Below are 17,024 nucleotides of genomic sequence, written 5' to 3' on the forward strand. Positions count from 1 at the left end.
TTTTTTTTTTTCCTTTGCTCATTTGGTTTCTTAAATTCCAATTTTGTGAAGATTTAATGAAATAATTGGGGTAGAGAATAAAGTACAAGGTAAATATTCCTGGAGAGAGAGTCTGAAGAAAACACTAAGGTACTGTTCGGATATTTATTGTGTGTTTATCGTAGATAAGTTTTGGCTTTTGACTAAATTCTAATAGATTTTTATAACGGCCACTTTGAACTGTGCATGAAAATCTGGGCTGTGTGCTCACCTTATCACCCTTAATTTTTTCTCACTTTTCTCTGCCTAGTTTGTCTCTTCCCAACAGAGACAACCTGGTGTAGAGGAAACAGCTTAATCAATGACTAAATTCAAATTCTGGTTGAGCTTCAGTTTCCTTGTGGGTAAAATGAAAAAAAAAAAAAGAAAAAGAAAAAGATCTTTATTACAAAGCTGTAAAGACAGATCATTTATGGGAGCTACTTAATAAGTGACAGCTATAATTATTCTTTAAATGTTGCCATCTGTTCTTTACATTCTGAAATCATCTGCAGAGATCATACTTGGAACTGCATATATTTTCTTAGGATGCATTAAAATGTTTACTGTAATTGCTTTTTTGTGTTTTCTTTTTCTGACTTTTTCTCTCCCACTTCCTTCTTTTGGCTTTGTTCACTGGCTTAGTGTTCTTTTAAGCACAGACTTCTTTCATAATGCTTCAGACACTTTATTGTGAATATAAACATATCTAGAGCAATGCATAACATACTTTGGCAGTATGTTGTGAGCTGATTATTTTTTATTGCTTCTCCCCCGCAACCCCCCGCCCCAGCCCCAATCATATGTTCCCTTTTGATGCAGGCGTTATTTTAGAATATCCAGGACTTTAGTGCTTTTCATTGTTTGGTTGATTATTCCCTGTTTTATTACATCGCTCTTTGTGAATATGGTATATGGGGTTTCCCCCTTTCAGGACCTAATATCTTAATGAGCACATTGTTTGTCTTAGAATAAAATCAATTTTGTGAATGATACATACATATTTGAAGAGGGGGTGTCTTCCTTTTTCTGGCTCTCTCTTCCCTCCAGATAGCCAATAGCAGCTAACTTATTATTCAAAGGTACTAATTATCCTTGCTTCAGTATTGTCGACTGCTCCGTTCCTAATGGCCCCTTCATATTTTTTTTAAGTATGTGTGAGTCTCTCTTTTCACAAACACGTAAGTTAATAAATAGCTAGAGAGCTCTCTTGACAGCAGCAGTGGTCTCTAACCGAGATAAGGGGCCCTGTCTTTCCTGATACGAGACCACTGACACCTGTACCTTCGTCTCCGTTCCTCACTCTTCTTTCCAATAAATCAGCATCCTGACGGCCCTCAGCACTCGGGGACATCCCTCGGGGAACTGTCACCCATTTAATATTGATGTTCCTAGTGGACGGCTTTGTTCTTCTATGTACTGGAGGTGGCTGCAACATTTGGCACTATAGAACAGTGTTCTGGTTCCTCCTCCATAGCTCTGTTGCTCTCAGTTTCCTCTGCAGGAATTTCTTCTGTGCATCTCTGAAGCGTGGGTATTCCCAGGACTGTTATCTTATCAGCTGTCCCTTCTCCCTCCATGTGCTCCTCTGGGCTGACTTAATATAGTGCAGTATTTCCTTATCTGGTGGGAAAGAACCTCAATTCTGAACTGATAGCCTCCCACAGGCAGCACACCTGCTCCCGGGGAGACCTGTGGGCTTCCCATGATCCAGAGACTAAAGAGACAGCACCTGGCAGGACAGGTCACCAGGACTGGGTGTAGCACCTCCGTGCTGACTGGCATGGGGCCGTGGCATACCTGTATCTACTCCCGAGGCCGTAGCTAACGCCTGTATGGTGACAGTACCCAGATCTGTATTTTGCTAGGTTAGACTCTCTCAGGAGTTCTGGTTAGGGTCAATGTAGCCATCATTTAAGGGACACCTCCTATGTGAGGCTCTGCCACATGCTGGGCATTCGGAAGAAGGCACAACCCTCGCCCGTTCATTCATTCGTTCGTTCGTTCATTCACTCAACAATACTGAGAACCCGTTATGCGCAAAGGGCTGTGCCTTGTGTGCAATGCAGCCTCATGCAGTGCAAACGTGGCTTCCGATGGCTTGGAGCTTCCATTCTGTTGAAGTAGACAGAGATGATTAGGTTGTTTTTTTTTTAATGTTTATTTATTTTTGAGAGACAGAGAGAGACAGCATGAGCAGGAGAGGGCAGAGAGAGAGAGAGAGAGAGAGAGAGAGAGAGAGGGAGACCCAGAATCCGAAGCCGGCCCCAGGCTCCGAGCTGTCAGCACAGAGCCCGACGCGGGGCTCGAACCCATGAGCCGTGAGATCATGACCTGAGCCGAAGTCAGACGCTCAACTGACTGAGCCACCCAGGCGCCCCGATGATTAGGTATTTTTGATACATACAGTGGAGGAGAAGTACAGGGTACCAAGAGATCATATGAGAGGGGAATCTAGACTTGTGTTGAGGGAGGTGTGTGCCTTAGATGGCCTTCCCTGCAGAAATGGCATGTTTAAGTTACGGGGTAAAGGAGAAAAATACGTTTCCTTTGTTTAACAAGTGCTCATCTGTATGACACGCACGGCTCTGAAATCTTGCAAATATCAACTCAGTCTTCATAATAAACCTGTGAGGTGGGTGCCACCAGGATCTCCTACTTACAGGGGAAACTGGGGCTCTGAGCGCCCCAGCAACTTGGCTCAATTCGCAGAACCGGAGGTATATGCCCCAAGCCTATTCTGTCCTGCTTTCCACTATCTACTCAACGGCAGGCCTGGAGACCTCACCCGCTCAGTTCTTTTCTAAGTCATTTCTGGAAGCCTCCAAAGCTCTGAATTTGTTTTAGCTGCCCTGACCTCGGCGTTCCCATCACTCGGGAAAGTGGGGATTGGCTGGGTGCCCACGGAGCTGCAGCTTGACCCCAGCCTCGGGATGGTACTAACCAGGCTTCAGATCTGCACTTTGGTTTCCTGGTGGACCGGAGGCTGGCCTCCAATTGTCCCCAACAGCCTGCGTGGCTTGGCACTCCATCCTGGTGGCCCTAGATGCGGACAAGGTACACTGCTCTGGACCTGGGACCCTGCCATTGACTCCATAGGTTTCCCCAAGGCCCTGTTTCTTTTCTCCCTTCCCCTTCTCAGTAACCTCATCCGCATCGTGCCTCAATGACTACATGCCAGTGACATAGTTCTAGCTCCTTCCCAGGTCCTTCTGTGCCAGAAGCTTGCGCATCTCACTGCCTACAGGTTACTCTCCTGTAGGATGTGTGTCCCATAGGCATCCTAACCCCAACGTTTCAAAAAGAGAGCTCTTTCTACTCCCTCGAACCCATTCTTCCTCCCTTTCCTCTCCTTATCCTTTCCTCTTCGGGTGGATAATGTGATGCCCTCTACCCACCCGCAACCATCCAGCCCCCCAGAGTACTTTCTTGGTCTCCAATCTCCCTTTCATGCCCCACTTTCCTTCATCATGTGTGGTTAGATCTAGGTCTAAACCATCACTCATCTCTGTCCACTTCACTCCTTCCTACCAGCCACAGTCCATAGTTACAGCTTTGATGTAATTATTCAGAAAGGCTTTTTTTTTTAATTTTTTTAAACGTTTATTCATTTTTGAGAGACAGAGAGAGACAGAGTGTGAGCCAGGGGAGGGGCAGAGAGAGAGGAACAGAGCGTGAGCAGGGGAGGGGCAAAGAGAGAGGGAGACACAGAATCCCAAGCAGGCTCTGGGCTCCGAGCTGTCAGCAGAGGCCAACGCAGGGCAAAATCCTAGAAACTCACAAACCACCAAAATGAAACAAGAAGAAATAGAAAATTTGAACAGACCCAAAACCAGCAAAGAAACTGAATCAGTAATCAAAAGTCTCCCAACAAACAAGAGTCCTGGGCCGGATGGCTTCCCAGGAGAATTCTACCAGACATTTAAAGAAGAGTTAATACCCATTCTTCTCAAACTGTTCCAAAAACACAAACAAAAAAATAGAAATGGAAGGAAACTTCCAAACTCATTCTATGAAGCCAGCATTGCCTTGACTCCAAAACCAGACAAAGACCTCACTGAAAAGGAGCATTACAGGCCAACACCCCTGATGAACATGGATACAGAAATTCTCAATGATATTAGCAAATTGAATTTAACAGTACATTAAAATTATTATTCACCATGATCAAGTGGGATTTATTCCTGGGATGCAGGGCTGGTTCAATATCCACAAATCAATCAACATGATACACCACATTAATAAAAGAAAGGAGGGGCACTGGGGGGGCTCAGTAGGTTGAGCATCCAACTTTGGCTCAGGTCATGATCTCACAGCCTGTGAGTTTGAGCCCCACATCAGGCTCTGTGCTGACAGCTCAGAGCTTGGAGCCACTTCAGATTCTGTGTCTCCCTCTCTCTCTCTCTCTGTCCCTTCCCCACTCGTGCCCACTCTCTTTCTTTCAAAAATAAATCGTAAAAAAAAAAAAAAGAAGAAAGGATAGGATAAGAACTATATGATCCATCAATAGATGCAGACAAAGCATTTGACAAAATACAGCATCCAGTCTTGATAAAAACCCTCAACAAAATAGAGATAGAGGGACTATACCTCAACATCATAAAGCCATATATGAAAGACCCACAGCTAATATCATCCTCAATGGGGAAAAACAGAGCCTTTCTCCTACAGTAAAGAACAAGACAAGGATGTCCAATCTCACTATTACTATTTAAGATAGTACTGAAAGTCTTACCCTCAGCAATCAGACAACAAAAAGAAATAAAAGGCATCCAAATCAGCAAGGAAGAAGTCAAACCTTCACTATTTGCAGACAACATGATACTCTCTGTAGAAAACCAAAAGACTCCACCAAAAAATTGCTAGAATACACTAATTGAGCTAAGTGTCAGGATATAAAATCAATGTGCAGAAATCTGTTGCATTTCTATACACCAATAATAAAGCAGCAGAACAAGAAATTAAGGAATAGATTCCATTTGCACCAAAAACCACGGGAGACGTAGGAATATACCTAACTAAAGAGAGAAAAGATCTATACTCTGAAAACCATAGAACACTTAGGAAAGAAACTGAAGAGACACAAATAAATGGAAAAGCATCCCATGCTCATGGATTGGAAGAACAAACGTTGTTAAAATGTCGATACAATGTCTAAGCAATCTACATATTTAATTCAATTCCCATCAAAATACCACCAGTGATGTCTTTCAGGGCTCCAACAAACAACCCCAAAATTTGTATAGGCTCACAAAAGACCTTGAAGAGTCAAAGCAATCCTGAAAAAGAAAAAACCGGAGGCATCACAATTCCAGATTTCAAGCAACATTACAAAGATGTAGTCATCAAGACAGTATGTTACTGGCACAAAAACAGACACATAGATCAATGGAACAGAATAGAAAACCTAGAAATGGACCCACAACTATATAATCAACTAATATTAGACAAAACAGGAAAGAATATCCAATGATAAAAGACAGTCTCTTTGACAAATGGTGTTGGGAAAACTGGACGGCAATGTGCAGAAGAGTGAACCTGGACCACTTCCTTACACCATACACAAAAATTAAATTCAAAATGGATGAAAGATCAAACTCAACACCCAAACAACAAACAATCCAGTGAAGAAATAGGCAAAAGACATGAATAGATACTTCTCCAAAGAAGACATCCAGATGGCCAACCAACACAAAAAATGCTCAACATCACTCATCATCGGGGAAATACAAATCAAAAACACACTGAGATACTGCCTCACACCTGTCAGAATGGCTAATGTTAACAACTCGGGCAACAACAGATGTTGGCAAGGATGCGGAGAAAGAGGATCTCTTTGGCACTGCTGGTGAATGCAAACTGGTGCAGCCAACTCTGGAAAATAGTATGGAGGTTCCTCAAAAAATTAAAAATAGAACTATCCTATGACCCAGCAATTGCACTACTAGGATTTATCCACGGGATACAGGTGTGCTGTTTCGAAGGGATACATGCACCCCCATGTTTTTAGCAGCACTATCGACAATAGCCAAAGTATGGAAAGAGCCCAAATGTCCATCAATGGATGAATGGATAAAGAAGATGTGGTATATATATACAATAGAGTATTACTCGGCAATCAAAAAGAATGAAATCTTGCCATTTCCAACTACGTGGATGGAACTAGGGGGTTTTATGCTAAGCGAAATTAGTCAGAGAAAGACAAATATCATGTGACTTCTCTCATATGAAGACTTTAAGATCCAAAACAGATGAACATAAGGGAAGGGAAGCAAAAATAATATAAAAACAGGGAGGGGGACAAAACATAAAAGACTCTTAAATATAGAGAACAAACAGAGGGTTGCTGGAGGGATTGTGGGAGAGGGAATGGTCTAAATGGGTAAGGGGCATTAAGGAATCTACTCCTGAAATCATTGTTGCACTGTATGCTAACTAACTTGGATGTAAATTTAAAAAACATATTAAATAAAAATAGCAAAAAAAAAATGATGAAAGACCTAAATCTGAGACCAGAAACCATCAAAATCCTAGAGGAGAACACAGGCAGCAACCTCTTTGACGTTGGCTGGAGTAACTTCTTGCTAGACACATCACCAAAGGCAAGGGGAAAAAAAGCAGACATGAACTACTGGGACCTCATCAAGATCAAAAAGCTTCTGCACAGTGAAGGAAACAATGAACAAAACTAAAAGGCAGCCTACAGAATGGGAGGAGATATTTGCAAATGACATATTGGAAAAAGGGTTAGTATCCAAAATAAAGAACTTATTGAACTCAACACCCAAAAAACAAATAACCCAGTTAATAAATGGGCAGAAGACATGGATAGACGGTTTCCCAAAAAAAGACATCTAGATGGCTAACAGACACATGAAAAGATGTTCAGTATCACTCATCAGTGAAATACAAATCAAAACCATGATGGGACACCACCTCACGCCTGTCAGAATGGCTAAAATTAATAACACAAGAAATAACAGATGTTGGTGAGGATGTGGAGAAAGGGGAACCCTCTTGCCCTATTGGTGGGAATTCAAGCTGGTGCAGCCACTCTGGAGAACAGTGTGGAGGCTCCTCAAGAAACTAAAAATAGAACTATTCTAGGGGCGCCTGGGTGGCTCATTTGGTTAAGCATCTACTTCGACTCAGGTCATGATCTCATGGTTCGTGCGTTCGAGCCCTGCATCGGGCTCTGTGCAGACAACTCGGAGCCTGGAGCCTGTTTGGAATTCTGTCTCTGTCTTTCTCTCTCTCTCTCTCTCTCTCTCTCTGCCCCTCCCCTGCTCATTCTCTCTCTCTCTCTCTCTCTCTCTCTCTCTCTCTCACACACACACACACACACACACACACGATAGAATATTACTCAGCCATTAAAAGTAATGAGATTTTACCATTTGCAATGACATGGATGGAGCTAGAATGTATTATGCTAAGCAAAATAAGTCAATGAGAGAAAGACAAATACCATATGATTTCACTCATGTGGAATTTAAGAAACAAAACAGATGGACATATGGGGAAGGGGGGAAGAGAAGAGAGGGAAATAAATCACAAGGGACTCTTAATGATAGAGAACAAACTGTGGGTTGACGGAGGGAGGTGGGTTGGAGATGGGCTAGATGGTGATAGGTACTCAGGAGGGCACTTTTTGGGATGAGCACTGGGTGTTGTACGTGAGTGATGAATTACTGAAACCCATACTGCACTGGATGTTAACTAAAATTTAAATTAAAAACAATATGAAAAATAAAAACTCTAAACACTTTACAAGTATCAAGTTATGTGATGCTCATAACAACCCCGTGAGGTAGGTACTGTTATTCTCACTTTCCAGATGAGGAAACTGAGACACAAATGCATTGAGTAGAAGAACAAACACATGAGCCCTATGAAGGTTAGGCAACATTGCTATAGCTTCCTTCAATTTGATTTTCAAGAAAGGTTTTTGATAAAATTTTTACTCTTGTACCTCTTTTATCACTTGGATTACTTTGATTTTCTATTCTGCACTCATGGCCAGATTTCTTTTCCAATAAAGAGACATTTCGGGGCGCCTGGGTGGTTCAGTCGGTTGAGTGTTCGACTTCGGATCAGGTTGTGATCTCGTGGTTCGTGGGTTCAAGCCCCGCGTCGAGCTCTGTGCTGACAGCTCGGAGCCTGGAGCCTGCTTCAGATTCTGTGTCTCCGTCTCTCTCTGCCCCTTCCCTGTTCAGTGTCTCTTTCTCTCACGCTCTCGCTCTCTCTCAAAAATAAACATTAAAAAATTTTTTTGAAACATTTCAAACATGTAAGAATATACCAAAAATAATAAACAGTGCTGTCTGAAGTCTAATTATTGAACAGATATTCATGATTTTCCAAATTTCGTTAGGTTCTCACTTGAAAAAAAAGAATAGGACATTATAGCCAGTAGCGGTTGGCTTTCTTTGGCTGTATAACAAAGCACCCCCAAACAGTAGCTTAAATGAGCAACTATGTAGTTCTCAGCTTCAGATGAAGACGAGATCCAGAAAGGAAGGGTCTGATCATAAACATGGGGCAGATATGATAAAAGAACCTAATTCTTCAGAGTTCTGATTTAAGGGTTTTCCTAAGGAAAACGAATTCCATCGATATTTTTTCTCGACATTCTGAGGGGCTATTTCCGGCTATTTCTAACGAACTCTAGAGGTGAGGGGGTCATTACGTCTCATGTTATGTCAGAAGTTTCATTTTCTTAAAAATTTTTTAAATATTTATTTTTGAGAGACAGAGTGTGAGCAGGGGAGGGACAGAGAGAGAGGGAGACACAGAATCCCAAGTAGGCTCCAGGCTCTGAACTGTCAGCACAGAGCCCAACGCAGAGCTCAAACCCACGAGCCACGAGATCATGACCTGAGCCGAAGTTGGATGCCCAACCGACTGAGCCACCCAGGCGCCCCAGAAGTTTCATTTTCTTAAACAGAATCCCTTCTGACTACTCAAGTGATATGCGTCACCCTAAGTATTGCTCTCATAAGCCAGTCTGAGTATTTGTTTCAGTGAAAGCCTGATTTCCTAAATGATTAGATGGATTTTATTAAAAAGTGTCTATAAAGCTGAGATGTATGATCTTGATCAGTCAGAACAGTGATTCTCATTTTAATGTGACCAAAATCACCTGAAGACCAGGTTAAAATGCAAATCACTGGGCCCAGCCCCACAGTTCCTGATTCATTAGGGCTGGATGGGCCCGAGGCTTTTGCATTTTGAAGTTCCCGAGTGATAGGATGTTTTAGTTGGCGAACCATGCAAGGATCACTGAATTAGAGTACACTAGGAAGTCATGGCTAATATACTGTGCGATACGTAAGCAGCGTGCACATGATTTATACTATAAGCACATTCTTTGTGTTATTATTTAAAATACTAAAAATTGGAAAGTACCAAAATAGCCAAACAATACAAAACTTTTAAAATAACTTCACGTAACTTTTTAAAAATGTTTATTTTTGAGAGAGAGAGAGAGAGAGAGAGAGAGAGCAAGGGAGGGGCAGAGAAAGAGAGAATCCCAAGCAGGCTCCACACTGATATTGCAGAGCCCGATGTGGGGCTTGAACCCATGAACTGTGAGATCATGACCTGACATCCAGAGTCGGATGCTTAACCGACTGAGCCACCCAGGCGCCCCATAACTTCACATAGCTTTAAATGAAAAAACCACAAGTTATCTCAATGTTGTGTATACATGTGTGTAAGAACAGGGGACCTGGGTTAAATAGTGACCTACCAAGCGTTAGGACAAGAAGTGATCTTTATTTTCTTCTCTGTGCTTTTCTACATTTGCTGATTTTTTCAATGGTCATAGTTTACTTTTGTGTAGTAAAGACTTTGTTAAAAATAAGCATTACAAAGTGTGTTAAGTACAGAACACATGAATCATCGAATTTAGCCATTTCTCTCATTACCTGTTGACATCCAGCAATACTTAATTATTCTCAGAGTATTCTTGAGGATACCTTAGGACAAAATAGCCCACCACTTTTCCTACGTAAGCAGCCTCGGAACTGGTCACGTATGAGGGAGACAGAATCACTTAGCATTCGGAGTGTTGGCTCTGAGGCCAGACCTCCTGACCTTAAACTCTGCTCGGTGTCACTGGGCAAGCTTCTTCGCCAATATACGTACGTATTCATTTCTTTATCCGTAAAACGGGGATAGTCACCGGACCTATATTATAGGGCTGTTAGGATTAAATAAACAACTTAAGAAATGTTAGCTATTGCTATGGTTGTGAAAAAAAACTCAGCAGTTGCTTCGTACCAGCACACATACGTCAATGTTGTCTGTTTTCGTCTAGATCTGGATGTGTGGAGGCCAACTCTTTGTACTCCCCTGCTCGCGGATAGGACACATCAGTAAACAGCGCTTTCCAAATCAACCTGAATTTGCAGAAGCCATGACATATAACAGTCTCAGACTGGCGCACGTTTGGCTGGATGAATACAAGGTGAGGGAAATGTCTCTGATTTGGAAAGACGAGCAAGAATACAGAACGGGGCTTGGCACCCAGGAACCCGTTCCTGCCTTTCCAGATAACAAGTTTCCTTAAATTTCTGGCACACCTTCAACCCCTCATCCACCTTCCCCAGACCTTATTCTCAATTAGTTCATTCGAACCCACTACACTTGAACGTTCCTTTTTATTTCAATTGCTGGGGAAACTCAAGTTTCTCAGAAGTAAATTCATCAACCCAGGAAGTTTGGTTTGTTTAGCCCAGATCTATGTCCCTCCCGCCCCCCACCCTGTGGGATCCCCCCTCTGAAGCAAACATCTCCCACTGTTCCCATCCCCATAGGCAATTCTTTAGATTCTCTTCCTCTGGTACCAAGTTCCCAAGGGTGCGGCTACTGTGGTCTGGACACCACGCGAGAGACTTCACTACCTCTCTTCTACCGACAGTCGATTTCTCTGTCAAAGCCAGACCCCTTCATCTGCATGTCTCCCCAAGGCTGCAGCCCCTGGCCAGGACCTAAAAGGGTGCACACACAGAGAACATGTAGCCATGGCCCCATTTGAACTTGAAAGGTGTCCCTCCAGGATCCATGCACAAACATAGACAGCAGTAGCCCCAAGACCTCCTTTCAGATATATGGGGAGAAAAATGGGAGAACTTGCTGTGATATTATAGGTCCTGGTTCCAATCTAATATTTCTTTATTATTTTAAATTATAAAAGGAATAATAGTCTTTTTTGAAAACGTCAATATTTCTACATGGCCGTTTAGATTGGCAAAAATGTCAAACGTCTGGTAGGACCAAGTATTGGCAAACACAGGAATTCTCAGACACGGCTGGTGGGCATATTATTACAAACTCACTTTGGAAAACAGTTTGGCAAAGTCAAGTAAAGATCATGAGTATCCCATGATCCAGCAATTCCATTCTGTGTGCACACCACAGCAAGGCATGCCTTTGGGCAACCAGAAGACATGAACAAGAATGTTTAGAAACAGCATGGTGGATGTGAGCCCAAACAAAACACAGCCCAGCTGCTCATCAAGAGCAGAATGGATAAATGGGTTATATTTAGCTGATATAATTCTATACAGCCATGAAAATTACCCAACTGGAGATACACACACAACGGTACAGTAAATCTTAAATCTTGCTGGGGGTACCTGAGTAGCTCAGTCGGTAAAGCATCCAACTCTTGACCTTGACTCAGATCTCGATCTCATAGTCGTGAGTTCGAGCCCTGCACTGGACTGGGCGTGAGGCCTACAGGGGCACCTGGGTGGCTCAGTCGGTTGAGCGTCCGACTTCGGCTCAAGTCATGATCTCGCGGTCTGTGAGTTCGAGCCCCGTGTCGGGCTCTGTGCTGACGGCTCGGAGCCTGGAGCCTGCTTCGGATCCTGTGTCTCCCTCTCTCTCTGCCCCTCCCTGCTATTCTCTGTCTCTCTCTGTGTCAAAAATAAATACAACATTAAAAAAAATTTTTTTTTAAATAAGTAAATAAAAACAGACATCATGGTGAACAAAAGCAGCCCAACGCAATGTACTGATTTATTCCATGTCTATATGTTAAAAGTGAGTAAAATTAAGGCATACAATTTATGTATTCATAATTAGATAGCAAAGCTAAAAGGAAAAGCAAGGACGTGAATACATAATCATGATAACATTTAAAGGTTTTTCATGTTTAAAAAAATTTTTTCTTAATGTTTACTTATTTTTGAGAGAGAGAAAGAGAGACATAGTGCAAGCAGGGGAGGGGCAGAGAGAGAGGGAGACACAGAACGGAGTTCTGCTTTCAAGGAGGCTTTGGTCTCTTTAGGAGAGCTCTTTGAATATAGGGCAGACTGAATCCATTAGACTTTCGTACTCAGTACGATCTTAAATCCAGAGCGCGTAGAAGACTAACCAGGTGATAACAATGGCCAATGCTGATGTGACACCCTGTGTCAGCCTGCGTTTACCCAGTGCTCCGTACGTATTACACTGTTCGGTCCTCAGGACAACCTCATGAGGGTAAGGGCAAAGGTCACATAATAAATGACAGAGCAAGAATTCGAACCCGGTCTGTCTCCCCCCACAGTCCATTTGCCCTAAGCCACTACACCATCTCTCATTTCTGAAACCACGGAAGTGTTGATTGGGACCAGGGAGGGAGGGTTTTCCTTGAGTATTGAGAGAGCAAGAGAAAGGAGACATACAACATAGGTGGCTGTGATTCTTGGGCTCCTAAGAAGCAGGACCCAACTTCCTGGATCCCACTACACCACCTCCGTGTTGTGGTTCATCACAACGCATCCTGCAAATATGTGCAGAGTGAGTGAATTCCAGGCACCACGTGGGTCTCTGCCCACACCGTATGGATGAAATTGGAAGATATTTTGTTCTGTTTTTGGGTTTTGTTTTTTTTTTAGTTCAGGTGATGAAAATATATACTGCTATGTTAGATACGATTTGATTACCAAAGATTTGTTTGGTTTTAATGAAATTACTCTCTATTTCCATTTAGGAGCAGTTTTTTTTACGAAGACCTGGCCTGAAATCTGTTGCCTATGGAAACATTAGCGAGCGTGTTGAGTTAAGGAAACGATTGGGTTGCAAATCATTTCAGTGGTATTTGGATAATGTCTTCCCAGAACTGGAGGCATCTGAGGGCAGCAGATGAAACACAAATAAATCATTTTCATTAAAAAAGGGTTGGGGCGCCTGGGTGGCTCAGTCGGTTAAGCATCCGACTTCAGCTCAGGTCACGATCTTGCGGTCCATGAGTTCGAGTCCCACGTTGGGCTCTGGGCTGATGGCTCAGAGCCTGGAGCGTGCTTCCGATTCTGTGTCTCCCTCTCTCTCTGACCCTCCCCCATTCATGCTCTGTCTCTCTCTGTCTCAAAAATAAATAAACGTTAAAAAAAAATTTAAAAAAAATAAAAATAAAAAAGGGTTAAAAAACCCCTATGTCTTCAACATAGAGGAGAAAAGTCCGGAACATCAAGAAATTGTGTGAAATGCAGTAAGAAATACAACCAGAGTGCTCTAGAATAAGAGTGCCTTTCTGTCTTGCTTTGATGGTAGTTCTTAACCCTTCATTACACGTCACTGAATTTCTGGGGTGGCAAAACCGTGAACATTAGAAAGATACGCTGTCACACAGTGCAAACTATCACACCATTGATTGAGGTGAAGTGTATTGTCTCTAGAATTTGCCCAACTCGCTTGGTCCTGTTAGACCACAGGGGATGCTCCACTCTGGGAGGCTTTGTCCATTCCTACTCTAGAACTCAGAAAGACGTTCACAGAGAGCCTTGGTTGACACGTGCCAACATTGGCTCAACTGCGTCTAGGTCCTTTTCTTGCTGCTAGTGTCGATTTTGGTGCTGATTTCTTGCTTGCTTGGGTTTCTGAGTTCCAGATGTCCCGTCCACTTGCCTTGGTGGCCCAGTCCAGTCCTGTAGACCAGGCTTGTTGTCTGTGGCTGTCAGTCCCTTTGTCACTTGGAGACAGTCCCCCTGCCTTGCTTCTGGTTTTGCCTTGTTCATATTTCTCCCCTCCTATGGCTCTGGCCTATAGTTGTCCTAACACTTCTTGCATTCTGCACTTTGTTGATGATTGATTTTCTGACTCAGACCTGTTTAGCTGGGATTGGGGGAAGGAGTGGCTAGGCTCCCTATATACCCTGTGTGAACACACTCCCGAATGTCTAAAGTACTTCTCTTGGGTTAGAGGGATGGCTGTTGTGTTCACCCTGGTGAAGGTGGCTAGAGAGGGGAAACGTATTTGATTCACAAAGACAAGGAGAAAATGAGAGGAAGAACACACTGAAAGGAATAAAAGGACTGGGGGAGACTTAGGGTGGGATCACTAAACCTAGCCTACGTTGAAGAAAATAGAAGCTAGTTTTTACAGCAGGAAACAACTTATCTATTGTGCTCAATCAATAATTGAGTGGTTGGTTATCTAGGGCTAGGTATCCTTCTAAGTGAGGGAGCAGGAAAACATCTCTCCCTTCATGGAACTTGTATTCTTTGGGATAATCTATATAATGTGAAGACGAAAGAACCAGCGTATAATCTCTTTATACATATGTATTTTAGCAAGATACTCTATAAAATCTATTGATAGATAGACATCGGGAGACCTGGGCTCAGATATTACAGATGGCCAGGGTAACTTTATTGAGACTTTAAAAAGTCAATCTGGCAATACAAAATAAGCACCACATTATGATTTTGTTCTTGGCCCATTTTTATACCATCTCTGCCTCTAGAAAGCAAGAGAAATGATTATAATAAACCCATGAGTCTATTAAAATTAGTGTAAAGTACAAAACAGAAATCTTTAGCAGGAGAAAAGAATTCTAGTATAAATACTAGAGAGTAAATATAAGAGTATCATCTTGAAATAACTTTTTCTAGTTTTGAAATTTGAGAATAATTGTTTTCTTTGGTAAGCATAACAGAGGATGCTATAAATTCCATCTTTGCCAAAAAAAAAAATGTTCTTAGAGCCATAAAACTAATATTGTCTTAGTTTTCTAATTTAAATGTTGGTTCAGGTACTACATAATGTGGACTGATCTTAGAAATGATGTAGTGTGTTGCTTAAACAAGTTCTTTTGAATACTGTTTCAGTTGACTCTGGAATAGAAACCAGAACCAACATCCAAGGGCCCATGGGTGGCTCAGTTGGTTAAGTATCTGACTCTTGGATTTAGGCTCAAGTCGTGATCTCACGGTTGTGAGATCGAGCCCCAGATTGGGCTCCACCATGGGCATGGACCCTGCTCACATTTCTCACTGTCCCTCTTCCTCTGCCCCTTCTCCACTTGCGTGCGCGCTCTCTCTCTCTCTCTCTCTCTCTCTCAAAACAACAAAACCAAAAAACAACCCAACATCGAAATATTTGGTGTGATTGAAAGGAAATCTACATTGGCCTGTAGGTGGCAACTTTTTATTTCAGGTGGAAACTTAAAAAATGTGATTTATGTTCTGGAGCTAATTGAGGAATATTTGCTAACCCTCTCAAAGCTTTTCTCAAAACACAGTTTTTGGTATGATCAAATGCTCAGACAAGCCCTAAAGTAAGCCTGGGAGTTCTGTAGCTAAAGCATACATCTAGGAGTTTACCCTAACATACACCTGCGTGAAAATTGAGCTCCCATTATGTTCCATACTCTGTGGTAAGTACTCTTCCTTGATTATCTCATTTCACTCACACAGCTTTGTAAAATAGGCCCTATTGTCATTCCCATTTCATAGACGAGAAAACCAAAGTTAGATTTGTCCAGGGTTGGGTTGCCAGTGTTAGCAAATAAAAATGCAGGATGCTCTGTATTTGAAATTTGAATTACGGATATGCAACATTTTGCTGTATTTCACATATTCCACGGAACATACTTCTACTAAAACATTGTTTCTCCGAAATCACATTTCAGGTCATCGTGGATTTCATCTGGTAACTTCATCTAGGGGCAAACTAACACAGCCCATACACTAGCAGGATCCGCCCAGTCTCTGAGACTCTGGGTTGAACCACATTACACTGCAAAGAGCATTTTAGTGTCATTCTTCACAACGGTAAAACTGGAGCTCTCCCCAAACCTCAAATGCTAGAAGTATACCATTATACATCAATTTGCTAGACTAGGATATACACCCACTCAAACCCTTTAAAATAACAGCTAGGAAAAAAAAAAATCCGTTCAAGACCCATCAGAATGGCACACATTTAAACATCTGACGCTATCAAAGGTCGGGAGAAGGTGGAGTAACGGAAGCTCTCTGGCACCGACCGTTCCCTACGGCGCCGATTTCAAACTTAGGTTGTATGTGAATCACGCGGAGATCTTGGTAAAATGCAGACTTCCCTTCCTAGGTAGGTCCGCACGGGGCTGAAGATTCAGCAGTTGTAACGAGCCCCCGGCGACACTGGCGGCGCTGCGGCCAAGGTCGCACGGGAGCCCCGCACCCCTGCACTCCTCCCACCGGCGCGTGCGGTCGGTCTCCCCACGGCTTCTCGGGGGCGTGCACCGCAAAGCCTTCACACTTGAACCCACGTGTCTTTTATCGCAACGGAGGTTGAACATCGTTTAAAACGTATAAGCCCACTTGTCCTTAACGAGGCCTTTTTATACGAGAAGAAACCCGAAGGCCGCCCGTCACAGACCCTCAAGGCTGTAGCCCAAAACGCGGCCTCGACGGCGCCCGGCACCTCGCCGCGGCCGCTGGGCACCCACGCCGGGCGAGCCGGGTGACGTCACTCCCGCGCGCGCGGGGGGGGCGGGGCCTTCCGTCACGTGGCCCCAGGGGCACGCGCGCTCGGGCCGAGACTGCGGCGCGGGCACTGGGCGAGCCCGCGGCCGCCAGAGCGCTCGGTGCAGCGTTTGCTTCGGGCCCGCTGTGGCTCATGCGGCTCGGACCCGGGCTGTGGCGGGAGAGAAGATGCCACGGCCCGAGTCCCAGAAGGCCGGGATCCTGCGCTGCCGGCGTCGGGGTGAGTAGCGCGCGGCCGGGCTCGGCGGCGTCTGAGCCCGCGCG

The 17,024-nt window shown here is 43.6% G+C and overlaps 2 protein-coding genes across 3 annotated transcripts in view; both read left to right on the forward strand.

Annotated features, from left to right (window-relative positions):
- GALNTL5 (polypeptide N-acetylgalactosaminyltransferase like 5) overlaps positions 1 to 13,535 on the forward strand; it is a 55,907-nt gene extending 42,372 nt beyond the window's left edge. Inside the window, 3 exon segments of the mRNA XM_040464545.1 lie at positions 10,340 to 10,489; positions 13,004 to 13,190; positions 13,432 to 13,535. Coding sequence (XP_040320479.1) covers positions 10,340 to 10,489; positions 13,004 to 13,159 — 306 coding nt within the window. The 3' untranslated portion in view covers positions 13,160 to 13,190; positions 13,432 to 13,535.
- A 3,259-nt stretch (positions 13,536 to 16,794) lies between these two features.
- Positions 16,795 to 17,024, forward strand: part of GALNT11 (polypeptide N-acetylgalactosaminyltransferase 11) — a 42,097-nt gene continuing 41,867 nt past the window's right edge. Inside the window, exon 1 of one of the 2 annotated variants that reach the window (XM_040464544.1) lies at positions 16,795 to 16,980. The gene's annotated coding sequence lies outside the window, so the exon portion shown is untranslated. The remainder of the gene's footprint in view (positions 16,981 to 17,024) is intronic. The other variant, XM_040464537.1, reaches the window with a different exon arrangement.

Source organism: Herpailurus yagouaroundi, unplaced genomic scaffold, assembly GCF_014898765.1.
Source record: "Herpailurus yagouaroundi ecotype Mexico unplaced genomic scaffold, PumYag 483, whole genome shotgun sequence".
Classification (NCBI taxonomy): domain Eukaryota; kingdom Metazoa; phylum Chordata; class Mammalia; order Carnivora; family Felidae; genus Herpailurus; species Herpailurus yagouaroundi.